Raw genomic sequence first — 15589 nt, 5'->3', positions numbered from 1 at the left:
TATGCTGCCTTAGGTCTAGCCTGCTGGGGGAGTCTTTCCTTTTTCCCATTTCTTTTCATTCTATGTGTATATATACAACTACAATTTTTATTTATTAATCTCTGGCTGTCTTCAACTGTGCCTTTATCCTGTTTCTCTCCCCTCACAGTCATGGCAAATGACTGTTCACCCCTGAGCCTTGTGTTAACGCCTTCAAATGTGTTTCATCTGTTCTTCTTCACAGAAAAACACACATCTTACCAATGACAAGTACTGGCATGAAGGCTCCATAGGGCACTGGCATGGTGATGGCCAAGGCACACATCCAGAACTAAAAGAAGAAGAAGACATCAACAGAAAGAATAGGGTGACATTCCAGGAGCTGCATGGTATTATCTGGTGTGTTTCTAGATTCCAGCTCACCACAAGGCAGACCGCAGTCTAAACCCAGATGCTACTTTATACAGACCTTGACCTATTTGGTTTCAATGCGCCATTTCTGTTTTACTCTGCTCAAAGTTTTTTAGATTTACTGTAGGGTTATTTTAATTTGCACAGCTCTTTTCTATAGGCTTATTGTAGCCAGTGTGTGCACACAGGATAGGGCTGGGCGATATGACCCAAAATTCATATCTCGATATTATTTACCTGGATGGCGATATAAGATATATATCTCGATTTTTTTTTAAAGCCATAAGTTAAGAACAAAAAGAGAGTTCTTAGTCACACTGTGTCCCAGCTGTCACACGGGCACTTTTATTTACATACAGCGTAGATGTACATGAAGAAATTACTCAAAAATAAATTATCAGTATTTATTAAATAATCATGGTCCATAAATAAAAGAAAACAATGTTGTTTTTGTGCATAACAAAAAGCTCACAATTATGCAGTCAAAATGTAAACTAATAGACGCTGAGCATAATAACAAAGAGACAGATTTCACAGCTGCACCACGTCTCTGAACAGGTGCCATTTGTGGTCCTTATACACACACAGTACGTATCACTCCGCGAGGCTCCTCCCCGGTAGCCGTAATCCTCCGACAATCCATCAAGCGGTGCAGCTCCGTAGCTTAGCAAAGTCATATTAAAACATTTTTTGACAGATTGCTGAGCGCTGTGTTCCACATAAAATCGGTTCGCGGTCAGTAAGCACAACCAGAATTCATACATAAGGCGCGCTGTCGATTTTTGAGAAAATGAAAGGATTTTAGGCCGTGCAGCCCCTGTGGGCTGCATGTCGTTAGCGCGGTTAGCTCGTTAGCGCGGTTAGCTCGCTAACACGTTGACGCCGTCCAGCCCAATGCACGGGGCGATCCGCGGTAACTCGCTAACGGAGATTTTCCACTTTCATCTTGTCATTGCCTGCAGGTGAAGCTATGGGGGAGGGGGAGTTGTGTTTAGTGAAGGAGAGGCGAGGCCGAGTAACGCAGCGTAGAGACAAAAGTGGACGAAAGAGGCAAACCTGCGGCTCCACAAGTATAATTATAACGTAACATAGACTATATCGATATAAACGATATTGTCACATCTTATATCTCGCATGAAAATAAATCGATATTTTTAAAAAACTCGATATATCGCCCAGCCCTAACACAGGAGATGCACAAATTGGTCACATGCATTGTAGCTTGCATAGTAAATTGACTGAGGAAGTTTTCTCTGACCAGACATCCTTAAATTTCAGTTGAATACCCTTGGTCTAAATCACGGGTCGGCAACCGTTCTGATAATGCTACTCATTATCAGAACGTTTCCTCAGAAGTCAATGTGCCATATCAACCATTGCATTAGCAATCATGCTCAACAGTTCCACGCTATATAGAATAATTTTAAAGAACTATATTTGTTCGCAGATGTTGGCAAAGTGCAGATCAGCTGTTTTAAACAAAAAGCAAATAAAAAAAAAACACTTTTTATCCAAAACAAGAACTCTATAACAGCAAAGGAACTGTACGACAGAAAATACAAATGCTATTTATGGTCTACTCACAAAAGTGATAAGGAAAAATACTAAGGCATGTTTGTTAATACATGTTATTGTGGTCTATGGTCTCCCACTCAGAGACACAGGTCTCCAAGTGTCCGGCAGTCAGACGGCTATGGGAGGTGCTGAGAACATTATTTGTGTGATAGAAAGTCTGCTCACACAGATATGTGGAGCCAAACACTGTCAATAAGGCCTGTGCAATGCTCTGAAGACAGTTACACTTGTCAGGTAGTGATGTCCAGCAGGTGAAAATGCACGAGACAAATCCAGCTGCCCATTAAAGCTTTCTGGTTTAATCAGAAAAGAAAGCATTGGTCCAAACACCTGCATTGTGAATTCGTGGTGCTGATGCTGCGCTGAGCAGACAGCTCTTGAACGTTTGAAGTGTTGGAATGTGGAAGTGGCACAACTAATGTAAGCTAATTAGTGATGTGCACCAGTGGCCCGTCCATAGATTATTATTTTTTAATGCACCTTCTCAGATTAATTCACTGTGTGCCGTGCCATCATTTAACCCTTTGCGTGCCAGCTGTGGCACGCATGCCCAGGGTTGCCGACCCCTTTAGAGTCAAAATGATAGCCTAGCTGGATCATCTTCTTATGTTAAGATGTTTGGAACCATTAACCATAAAATAATCATTCAAAGTTTCTTATTCAAAGACAAGAATGCAGCTTATACGTTTAACATTGACATCAGCTCACTAGCAAGATCGGTGTGACAGAGCCAATATCAGTGTGCACCTGACACTCCTACACCATGATAGAAAATCATGTCCTACCGTCAGTGTTCTTTAAATGCATGTGTGCTGCACACGCAGCTTTCAGACCAACCTAGTATCAAAGCAAAGCATGTAATACATAGAGTGGTCCACTGTTTCCATTTCACACTTTGCCTCTCCAAAGCATGAAATGGACATGCATGCACTAGTTGCACTCGCAGTAAGCTGCAGCACCAGCAGAGGGACATATTTTCTTTCCAGCAAATAAAATTAACATGGGAAAGCTTTTAAAAAGACATTAATAACACATTCACATGTAAGTAAATGTGGACCTCTGGATTAAAAAGGGGGGATAGCACCCCGTGTATGTATAATAAATCCTGTCAGGAATTGTGCATGAATTTAACATACTTTACATAGAATGACAAATTCATTTTATACATTATGAAAACTTGCAGACAGACACATTTACTAGCATAAATCAAACTTACAGCTTTGTACACATATTTTCACCTTACTCTCATTATGGTGAAAAGGGCCAGTGTGCCGAAGACGGTGACTTGTGGGTGCATCCAGACTCGTGCGTTTCCAATGTAGTCAAACTCTTCAGCGATGCCGTCTTTAGTCCATGTGCGGTTGTCCAGTAATGTGACCAAAGCCTCGTTCTGTGTCAGCTGGAAAATTTGGAAAATTAAACAAATAAAAAAAATACAATTACTACGACTGTGACTGAGTCGGAGCTCTTTCACAGATAATAGAAACAGAAACACATGACAGATAGTTGGTGTCCATGTAGAGGAATGCTCAGACCTCTACATCGGAGAGACCAAACAGCCACTTCACAAGCGCATGGCACAACACAGAAGAGCCACCTCCACAGGACAAGACTCAGCAGTCCATCTGCATCTTAAGGATAAAGGTCACTCTTTGAGGATGCCAACGTTCACATTTTGGACAGAGAGGACAGATGGTTTGAAAGAGGAGTGAAAGAAGCCATCTATGTCCACTGTGAGCGACCATCTTTGAACAGAGGCGGGGGGTTTACGACACCAACTCTCTGCCATTTATAATCCAGTTTTGAGATCCTTCCCAGACGCCTTAACGCCCACTCACATCCTGGGCCATCTGACCTCAGGACATCACATGATAAGGTGGAGCCAGGTTTCACAATGAGCTCACCCGAAACTCTGGCTGATTGGGACCCACACCCAGTTTCACACCTTGGCTCAGGCGATTAGAGGATAATCAGGGGGTCCTTTTGTCCCTCTGTGGGGGGAAACTCCCACTAGGTTTATATCTGGGACTCTCCACCATTTGACCTTAGAACTGAAGAAGCTTCTTGGATGAGAGGTGAAACGTCTTCAAGCAACTTAAAGAAGTCCAGACGCTTTTCTTTGCAAGCTCCTTTGACTACGATGACCTGGATGACTGAGAACCTTCACAGACATATTTCATTCAAAATTCAGTGTTTGGCTTGAAACCCTAGAAGATAATTTCTAATGGTTTCAATATTATCCTTTTATTTAACATTAGCATTTCCATGATGTGTAATCCACAGAAAATTTTTTCATTTTTTTGAGTTAGTTGATGATGTATTTTATTATATAATGAATGACTTCAATTTAACAAGAACGGGCTGAATTTTAAGTCTTATTGATATATCAATAATTTGGTATATCAATAATTAAATGATTTAAGATGGATAAAGACTGTTTTCAAACCATACAACATGTATGATATGTAAACCATCTTTAGATACATTTCAAAATTAGCTTAATTAGAATAAAGAGAAAAAGCCCTGCATATTTTTTTAAAGAATTCTTTGATGTCTACTGTAATAACTGTAGAGTGATGAGTATATGTAATAAAAATAATATATGGTTCATGGGCTTTGTGAACCTACCTCTCCAGCCATAAACTGTCCAAAACCAGAAGGAAACAATAGTGACGAAATGAGGAAAGAGACCATCACTGGATACACAAGACATCTAAGAACATAGATATATAACAGAAAGAACAAGTAAGCAAGGGTAAAACAATGAAATGCTTTAAAACAATAACATAAAACAATAAACAGGGAATAATGCATGTCTAACAGTTACTGAGAAAACCATAGTTATTCACGCATGGGTGAAAAAGCAACGTGAAGCCAATCACTATATTATATTTATTTTTATAGGTACATTTTTTCCTTTATTTACTCAAGTTTGTTTAACTTAAAATAATACACTTACAGGCCACCTTGCTGGGTATACCTATGAAAATTATTTTTAAGGCAAATCTCAAATTATCCAATCACATGTCAGCAGCTCAATGTATTTATGCATGTGGAGTTTAGAGCTTTACCATATCATTCTGTCAATCTATGATTTGTCATTTATTCCTTTTAAATGAATATAAGAAACTGGAATTTTGTGCACAGGTTTGAATGTGTTTGGGGTTTTCTCTAATACACATAGGATCGAAAGTATGCAGAGACACAAATATACATATGCCCCTATTAATATTTGGTCGAATGTGTTTTAACAGTTGAACTTTGACTAGACTCTTGGTAGCTTAACTGAAATCTATAGCTTGACCACATGGACAAGCCAAAAGCCTTATGGAGAAAAGTATTAATTTCTGATGACCAAACATCGAACTGGCTGGCTATAATGACGAGCGGTATGTTTGAAGGAGTTAATGTGAACTGCACCAACTGTCAAACATGCCCTGGGTCTGTTTTGTACGGAGCCCCTCTGATGACATGGTCCAAAAAGTAAATAAATTGTGGCCACAAAATACTACTTTATGCCCTCGAAATAGTATAACGTGCCTGCGAAATACTTATTTGTGGCCACGCAATACTATTTCGAGGGCACGAAGTAGTATTATAGGTATTTAGTAGTAGTATTATAGGCATAACGTGCGCACGAAATGCTAATTTGTGGGCATGAATTGGGTATAACGTGGCAACGAATTACGCATTTGTGGCAACGAAATAGATAACGTGCGCACATCATATTGATACAATTCCTGGACAGCTGCGTAGAGACATAAGCATAAGAGTAGGCTAAACCTATGCACTGTGGACAGAGACAGTATGATTGAGTTTTATTTTAGGCTGGGGATGAGCTACAAATGCATTTTGAAAAGCCTGGCAATGCAAGGAACCATTATTATGGAGAGACATTTAAACAGGATATTGAAGGCCCAGTTGCTTTACATAGATTTTATTGTCAACCAACTGCAAGGGCCTGGGAAGGATCACGGTTATCAGTCACGTGTTTCGTGGCCACAAATAAGTATTTCGTGGGCATGTTATACCCATTTCGTGCCCACGAAGTAGTATTTTGCGGCCACAAGATATTTATTTTTTGGACCATGTCATCAGAGGGGCTCTGTACAGTAGTTTTGCTGCCAGTGGTACTGGTACATTATACAAAGTGAGTGGAATAATGAAGGAGGAGGACTACCTCCATATTCTTGAACTTCTTGAAATCAATAGCCAGATGTATGAAGTTATGAATGACATTCTTGTTGCTACTGATCGTGGTAAATATGCTGTGCTTGTGTTATTGGATATGACAGCTGCATTTGACACAGTGGACCACGACCTGCTGATCTCCCGCTTACATCACTGTGTGGGAATTTGTGATCTGGCATTGTCATGGATAAAATCATATCTTTCCGAAAGGAGTTTTTGTGTCAAGCTGGGGCTGGCCGCTTCCTCTGTGGCCCCTCTGCTTTGGGGTGTGCCCCAGGGATCTATCCTTGGGCCATTACTTTTCTCGCTGTATTTACTCCCCCTTGGTGCGATTTTTCGTAAACACGGAGTGTCATTTCATTTGTATGCCGATGACTGTCAGCTTTACTTACCTTTTAGTCATTTGGATACCTCCCCATGTCAATCACTGCTTGACTGTCTTAGCGATATTAAATTATGGATGGCAAATAATTTTTTGAATTTTAATGGTCGCAAAACGGAAGTAATTTTATATGGCCCGCATCGTTCTACTGATTCTCCAGATGTTGATTTTGATGATTTGACCTCTCATCTGAAAATTTCAATCACTAATTTTGGTGTTAAACTTGATTCTGCGCTTACTTTTGAAGGTCATGTAAGTGGGGTGGTGAAATCAGCTTTTTATCACCTCAGACGCCTGTCGAAGGTCAAGCCTTTCCTTTCCAAACCCAATTTGGAAACTCTTATTCATGCTTTTATCACCTCACGTCTGGACTATTGTAATTCCCTTTTAATAGGGGTCGGGTCGGGCACCTTGTCACGCCTGCAGTTAGTTCAAAATGCGGCGGCGCGATTTTTAACCGGTAGTAGGAAATTCGATCACATCACTCCGGTTCTGGCTTCCTTGCATTGGCTTCCTATTGAATTTAGGGTTCGTTTTAAAGTCCTTTTATTGGCTTTTAAATCTTTAAATGGTCTGGCTCCTGTCTATTTATCTGATTTGCTGAAGCCACATGTTCCTCCCCGCTCGCTCCGTTCAGCTGAGCAGCTGCTGCTGTCGGTCCCTAAGTCGCGGCTGAAATGCAGAGGAGACCGAGCCTTTTCAATTGCGGCTCCGATGCTCTGGAATAACCTTCCCCTCCAAATTAGACAAGCGTCATCAGTGCAGGGCCCTATTTCAGGAAGCCGGTTTAGAAAACTCAGAGTGAAAAACGATACTCAGGGTTGAGTAACCCCGAACTGTCCAACTCGGAATATTCGGTTTCAGAAAGGCTGATAACAATTAGTTCAATCAACGTGGAGTTGCTTTAACCCCAAGTTAAGCGCGCGCACGAGGATACATAAAGCCCTGATTAGTGGAGTACAGATTAAGCGAGTCACCATGGAGACGGAGGGAAAGAAGGCGCGGTCAATGTATTTTACAGCGCTTGAGGCCGAAATTCTGATGGCAGTATAGGGCTTTGGAGCGTGATGTCACGGGGGTGGGCGATAACATGCAAATTTTGCGGAAAAAAAGTAACACAGCCTCAGCTGCAAAAGAAAGGGAGCATGCATGGCAAAACATGGCCGACAGAGTCAATGCATGAGTGTTAATTTAAACATTGATCTAGGGATTTCCACCCATTTAACACGTTATTTTATTATATTTTATTTTATTTTTTATTTCATACATTTGATTTTGTGATGTGATGTGAGCGCAGGTGCAACCCAACAGGCCCCAAACGTTCCTGGCAGCAAGTAAAAATGAAATATAAAAATATAGTCCAAACAGGTAAGGTGTAATTGTATTATGAGCCATAGTGCTTGGTCTGTTTGTCCGATGTAAATCAATTGCAGTTAGAGGCTACATTAATTTCCCCTCTGTAAGCACTTATTGAAATTATCTGAGCACATTACAAGTACATATTTGCTTACTCTGTATGCTCAAATGTGACCCGTTATAGCCAACAGAAAAAAAGCGGAGGCCTGAAAAACAGGTGGAGGTCGTCCACCACCACCACTCACAGAGGCTGAGCAGTTGGCTTCCACATTTGTGATAATGTTGGCAGCATCACATATGATCTTCACAGTGCAGAGAACACAAATTAGCATCCATTACTATAATGAAATAATTTGTTAGTTTGAAATGCTACAGGGAACTATGTACCTGCACATTAATGCTGTGGAAAGACTTCCTGTTCACATAGTCTCCTTCATTTACTGAAGGAGCAATGATTGGAATGTGAGTGCCATCTATACAGCCAATCACGCCTGGGAACCGTGAGAATAAATGTAAAATTTAAGTAGTAGTTCAAATATCACCACATCATGAATTAAATTTCGTTCATCCTGCTACCTGCAATTTTGTGGCATCCCTCTTTGATAAATCTTGTGGGTCTATGACCGGGGAACACCACAAACGAGTACAGGAGACGTTTCAGTGCAACTGTAACATTCCTGACTGCCCGACAGACGGTAGCCTTGGAAACGTGCTCAGCGTCACCAATATTATACAGAAAGCTCCCGTTTGCAAAAAACCGAAGTGCGATACAAATAATATGTACAGAACTGAGAGAATGTCCGCGATGTGTCACATGAGCAATATTAGGCCTGAGGATGTTATTCAAATAAATTATAGATTGTGCTGAAAAACGGTAACGTTCACACAGGAAATCATCAGGAAATGATAAAATGTCCAAACGCGCTCTAATCACTCTCTCCCGGCGGAGAGCTCTGCGGAGAATTTGGGCTTCAACATCTACTGGCTCTTCAAGGAAGGGGCACGCCATGTCTGACACTTCCTACAGTCAGGTTTCTGACAAAGAGGCGGAGAAGGTCAGGGTTAGTTGAAGTAAACCTGCTAGGGGGCAGGTTAGCTTCACGGAGTGTGTCGTCATAGTAACTCGCTCAGAATTAATCTAAACTCGCTTTGTGAAACCGAAAACCCAGAGTTTTCGTTAACTCAGGGTATACTTACTCAGATTTTGCTCTAAACCGGCTTCCTGAAATAGGGCCCAGGTCTTTAAGTCCAGATTGAAAACCTATTTTTATTCCCTGGCTTTTAACTCTGTAGGAAACTGACACCTTCTTATTTATTTTATTGTATGTAATGATTTTATGGTATTTTTAATTTGGTTGTTGTTTTGATCTGTGTTGTTCAGCACTTTGGTCTGCCTGGTGTGTTCTTAAAGTGCTATACAAATAAACGATGATGATGATGATGATGATGATGAAACCTGGATATAGCCCGGTGAACACACATCAACACTAGTTTTGGAATGGGTAAAGTGGGCTAACATTAGGAGGCTTCAGGAAATGCTTTCCTAAAGTCTCAGCCTATGCTTCAACGTTGGGTCCCTTTTATTATGTCTGACTGTGCTGTGCAGGCTTCTAGAGTTACGTAGTTAAATTAAGAGTAAATTACAAGTGAAACTATAAAATGCATTTTCTTATCAAATGGAAGTGTGGATGCTGATAGCTGAATGTTAAGTTAAAAATGTTAAATGAGCTGGAAAATACAGAATTTTTCACCTGAAAACAAAAGTGCAGAACTGTTGAAAGCTGACATTTACACAGAAGAAGTTGAAAAGTACAGGGTGGGCCATTTATATGGATACACCGTAATAACATGGGAATGGTTGGTGATATTAAAGTCCTGTTTGTGGCACATTAGTATCCACGCCTCCCGCTGAACGCGTAGCGCTACTTTGAAGTTTGTTTTTCGCGCTACTTCGTACGGCACTACGTTGCCTGGCGGACGGACATGTGACCAACATACCACTCTTGAACCGCGATCCTTCCGCCAGGCAATGTAGTGCCGTACAACAGCGGAACAAACAAAACAAATCGTCTTACGATATCACAAAAATCATAGACAATCCATAGAAAAGCCGCACCTGACTAAAAGCCGCAGGGTTCAAAGCTTGTGCAAAAAGTAGCGGCTTATAGCCCGACAATTACGGTAAATGAATACTGAATTTATTTATTTTTTAATTCCTTAAAAAAATTTGACTGGAATAGTCTGAGTGTTTCAGAAACTGCTGACGTAATAGAACTAAACCACACAAACATCTGTGGGGTTCAAAGAGAATGGTATGAAAAAGAGAAAGGTCTACAGAAAAACATGTCTGAATGCACAACATGTTGACTGCAGACTGAAGCAGATGGGCCGCATCAGTTTTCCTGACAAGTTAACATGCTTGTCATAAATTTGCAACAATGCTTTGCATTCACTGCCTCATATTAAAAAAATCCCAACTTACTTTTTCATGAGGAATGTGTTGAAGAGCTTCTGTTTCTTGATGAACAGGGCAATCCGTCGGTTTAGGTAGACAAACAAAGCCCCACCAAAACCACTGATAATACTGCAGAAAAAGAGAAAGAAGTTAATGCCTTGAAGACATTAAGAAATATGATTTTTATATTGAGGGACTAAATCTTGTTCTGCGGTTTTGCAGAACCTCTGCCCATCTTCACATCAGAGAAACTGCCTGGATGAGATCTTTTAATTCTTAATCTAAACTAATCACTTGTTTTTCCAACCACGGGAATTGAGAATTATAGCTGCTATCAACTTCAACATAAGCTATTGCTTAGCTACTCCATAACCAATGGCTAAACAACACACCAATAAACACATCAAATGCCATTCTGAGTTTGTTCTATTAATTTAACCATTACACTGTCCAAACCATGAATCAGTACATGGGATACAAAACACACAAATGCACAGACTGCACAAACATACCAAACTACAAACCAACAGAATGCTGCACCAATTATCACACCAAATTGCGACATCAACCCACTGAATCAAACTGCAGTCAGCAGAAGGTTTCACCCCATGCTCACCCTATCCTTTTCCTCATCAAACACCAGGCGAGGTGAACAGGTGAGTGCACCCACATGTACTGCGTAATACCCACCCATGAGTCATGCCTCACAACAGTTTACCCATACAGTGACACCCAAAAACCAACCACCCAAAAAAGAAACATGTTTCATGAAATATTAACATATATACATATAACATTTGATAACTTTCAATGTTATATTGTGAATAAAATATTGATTTGAGATTTGCTAATAATTGTATTTCATTTTCATGTGTATTATACACAATTCACAATTAGAAAATGTAAGTTTTTAAAATTCAGTTTATATATTTTTGGAAAAACTAATACGTTGTGTGATTTTTTTTTTCTTCATATGGGTTCAAATTCAGGTCATAAATATTTTGTACCTGTAAATCAGACTGTGCACTTATGAACTGAAATGTAAAACAAAATATCTAAAAGTTTTATCTTTGTGCATAACACTTCGCGTTTTATGCACAAGTTCCTGACTTGACTGTGTTTGGCCTTACTGAGCTTCAGACAGCAACAGTGCTTCCTGGGCACAGATAAGCATTACTTTATGGTTTGGGAATCAACTGATTTTTTTGTAACCGGTTAAAACTGTTATAAATAGATATTAACCACATTGAAATCCATGTTAAAATGTAAAACAGTAATGGTTAAAGTATTTAGAAAGAATCTGTAATTATTGCCAAAGGAGTACAATGTGTTTAATACATTTAAAAGTGCATTTGCTTTATGTGTGGTTCATTTTTAATTTAGTAAGGTTGTTATCGTGTTTTATTGTGAAGAACTGTGTAATAGGAAGCGAGTATGTTTGTGATGGAAGTAGGACTGAGAGAAGTTGTGACAGAAAGTACAAGAAGTTTGCAAGTGTATATATAACCTTGACTATCTGATTGACGGTCTTTGTTGATGTGCACATTTGTAAACTGGCTGTAAGAAGCTGGGGATGTTTCTGCTCCTAATCCACCACGCAGCTGCACACTTTCTTCCTTCCTTTTTCTTTCCTGCCCTGTTTGTTTCTTTAGCTGTCAGAATATTTGTGTGAAGGCCAAGAAAGATACCAAACGGATTTACTTTACCAAGTGGATCATCACAGCCTTGCTGTATTGGTCCATTTCAACATTTGTTATTATTATTTTATTTTATTGTATTTTATTAAGTTATTACAGATGGGACAGACATGACCGGGGAATAGGACAGGGAGAGAGAAAGAGAGGGAGGCTAAGGAAAAAACAGAGGGGAAGAGGGACAGTGAGAGAGGACACTTTAAAAAAATCACCCGGATCACCGGTTGAGAGAAAAAAAATGAAAAAAGAGAAACAAACAAAAAGAGAGCAACATATTAAACACAACACTACTGCAACCCACTTAGCACTTAACCTAGCTAAGCGTAAATAACAGTAAATACTGAATTTTCAAAGTTTTTTGTGCAGCAGTCAAGACGGACAGCTCACAGTGTGCTGTGAGGTAGCAGCCAAGAAAGATGTAGTTTGTGTCTGTGAACACCTGTGTGGATCAGCACGGTTGTATTCAAAAAGTTTCTCCATGTAACGATGTGCTAGTGGGGAGCCATAGCCCTATCCCCCAGGGCATGAAACAGGCATGGAGGAGATCCAGGCCCCAGATATCCAGAGGCCCCCGAGTGTGGGAGCCCAAGGAGGAGCTGAGGAGGGACATCTGTGCCAGCCTCCTGGGAAGAGCTTAGGAGAGCCTCAGACGAGGGGTCACTCAGCAGCCACGGAGCAGAGGCCAGAGGGGGTTGCAGTGGCCTGCCCGCGGGATCCACCGGCAGCCAGCTGTGCCAGAGTGGACTGAGCCCCCCACCCCCAGTTGGAGCCTGACCGAGCCACGGGCGCCAGGCCGGGAGTGTGCCCCCATACCTTGGAGAGTCTGAGGTGTTGCCAGAGGGGCGGAGTCTAAGACCCGACCTGACATATAGACACAGACACAAACTTGCATGCACACATATACAATTACTCAGCACTCACCCAACGTAAAGACAAATGGACATTGTCACACAATCACACTCCACAAACAGCCTCTATACAAGGTACCCTCGCCCCTAGAAGGGGAATCCACACCTAGACCCAGGAGATGTTACCCTTTTGTCACAGTCCAGAGTTTCTGGTGCGAGAGAAGAATGGATGACTGGTGAGACGCCAAGAGAGACTGAAGAGGAGTGATAGTGATCCCCTGCTTTTCACTGTGGATTCCCTGGAGCCCTAATCCCTGCACGCTTGTATATAGCACTTAGTCACTGTCACACACTTCACCTGGTGTTTGTGAATAAAACCCTCTGTTCTTCCTTTAAGCAAGTAGTCCTGCGTTTGAGTCCCCCCAATGACCGTAACACCTTTTCCCTGCGGTGGAGACATTGGACATGGCAAGTAGCCCCTCCCTGTATGCTGTATCACTGTATGCTGATCACTCTGCATTCAACACATAACTGTTTCCCTACAGAAAACATGCCTCTGAAAACATGTGACTACAGAGCCTATGCATGCAGGAATATTAAACGTCTAAAATTAGTCTTAGTTTTGAGTTGAAAAGATCCACAGGAACCACATTTGGACTATAAATAGCCCGTATACTGAGGTCTTACTGATGTCACACTAAACGTATAAATATAAAGTGTCAGGGATCCTGGGTCTGAGCGACCCAGGATCCCTGAGCAGTTATGGACTAATATTATAATATATATTTTGTATTGCCGTCCCTCGTTATCCCTGCTTGTATGTGTGTGTATGTGTTTCTGCGGGCGCCTTCAGGCCTGGTGGGTGTGGCCCTGCTGGCGGACTGGCCATACCCGAAGCCACACACCTGCTGCTGATCAGGCCTCGTCGGGGGAGCTATTTAAGAGAGTCTTGGAGCTCCCACCGACACGGGATCATTTCGTGAGACTTCCCGTCAGTTCTTCAGCTGGTCTGTTTGTGAGTGTGAGCTTGCCAAGTGAACTGAGGGTGCTAACTACTGCCTCTATTTTCCCAGGACGGATTGCTGGATGAGAGGGCAGCAGTCACAGAGTGCACTGGCACGAGGGAGCAGACACATGAGCACAAACACTGGGAGAAGACACGGAGTGGAAGTCGGGAGCACACGGGGATGTGTTATTGTTGTGTATCAGTTCCATCACTGTAAATAAACGCACTGCTTGTACATAGAGCACCGCGCCTGGGTCCTCCTTCCCCACACCCCCCACGGTTTGCCATGCCAAACTGTGACATAAAGTATAATAGACATGAAAAAAGGTCAAAGCCTGGCATTACAAAACAAAGCCTTCAGTCCAAATTTACTTATAAAAGATGTCACTTCAACATCACTTTACGCTCTCCCCTCACCCCCAAAGAGTCAGCAGGAAATGGCTGCCCTCTCTGAGACTTGTTCTTCAGAAGGTTTCTTCCTGTTAAAAGGACGTTTTTTCTTCCCACTCTTGCCAAGCACTTGCTCGCAGCAGGTCATCTGATTGCTGGGGTTTTCTCTCTGTTAATGTAGGGTCTCTACCTCATAATATAAAGCACTTTGAGGTGACTGTTGTTGTGAATACATAAATAAAACTGAATCAAACCTACTTAAGTAGTGCTCCTTAATAATATCAGAATATATGCGGCAATCATAATATGTTGGAATATCTTTCAGAACAAATGGCTTTTAAATGACTGCTAAAAACCTCAGTCAACAAAAAGTATTTCATATGCACATCTTTTTCCTGATGCTTAGCTGATGAGTTGGAACTAGTGGGTATTTTTCAATTTTACTATTTTTAAAGCAAATTTTTGCATTTCAAGTTTAGAGATGGAAACTTACCCAAGCAAAGCGAAGGCAGGCATCTCCTTGAGGTCAAAGGGAAAGTCTACCTGGAAATGGGTTCTAAAAAGGGCTGTGACGGTCTCTGGTGCAAGAGAAAGCAAAACCAAGAGGACAAGCTAGTGTATCACTGAATAGTCATCAAAACTTCGAGGTGCAAGTATCCAAACTTTAGCAATAACATTAGGTATTACAGATGTTGAATAACTGATGGAAAATGGAGAGTAAAGCTAGTTTCAGGCTGAGCATTGTGAACAGCTCTTTCTGATGCAACAGGCATGTGGTGTATGTCTTGTCCCAAAAACAAATTAGGTAATCTATCATTTGTTAGGTGAATGCATAAAAAATGATCCTGCTGAAGTTTATTGAGAAAGTACTGAGCAAACCTCAAAACCTAGCCATGTTTGATCATACTACACAAATAATGGGGGAAGAACACTAGAAACTGAAACTTGCAGCTCCACTGTGATTCATTTTGCTGCGTTTACTTTGACTTGTCTCTTAAATATACCATCAATATACAAATCACAGCTACATGTATTAGTAACGTGGAGACACATCTTCATTTGTTTATGCGTTCTGTGTTCAGGGTCTGGTGATTTACTTTTTAAATTGACATTTTTAAAGAGACTACATCTGTCAAATTAGGAATTCATAAGTCCCAACAAGCTTTGAGTCCACATTTTCCTGAATTCATAACTGCAAACAGCCTGCAATTTCATTCAACATAAATTAGCGCTGTTGTATCTATGAAAGCAGTAAGGTTTCATTTAATGATCAATGCTGTTTTTAGTATTAAAAGGTGTGAC

The 15589-nt window shown here is 41.1% G+C and overlaps 1 protein-coding gene across 1 annotated transcript in view; it reads right to left on the bottom strand.

The window, feature by feature from the left end:
• LOC101483227 (chloride channel protein 2) overlaps positions 1 to 15589 on the bottom strand; it is a 70695-nt gene that overhangs the window by 24679 nt on the left and 30427 nt on the right. The window contains exons 9-13 of the mRNA XM_076892065.1: positions 14781 to 14865; positions 10377 to 10478; positions 4594 to 4678; positions 3209 to 3364; positions 241 to 310 (exon numbers count right to left, since the gene is read on the bottom strand). Of these exons, the coding sequence (XP_076748180.1) occupies positions 241 to 310; positions 3209 to 3364; positions 4594 to 4678; positions 10377 to 10478; positions 14781 to 14865 (498 nt within the window). The remainder of the gene's footprint in view (positions 1 to 240; positions 311 to 3208; positions 3365 to 4593; positions 4679 to 10376; positions 10479 to 14780; positions 14866 to 15589) is intronic.

Source organism: Maylandia zebra, linkage group LG14 (genome assembly GCF_041146795.1).
Source record: "Maylandia zebra isolate NMK-2024a linkage group LG14, Mzebra_GT3a, whole genome shotgun sequence".
Lineage (NCBI taxonomy): Eukaryota > Metazoa > Chordata > Actinopteri > Cichliformes > Cichlidae > Maylandia > Maylandia zebra.
This window is presented reverse-complemented; position numbering and strand designations above follow the sequence as displayed.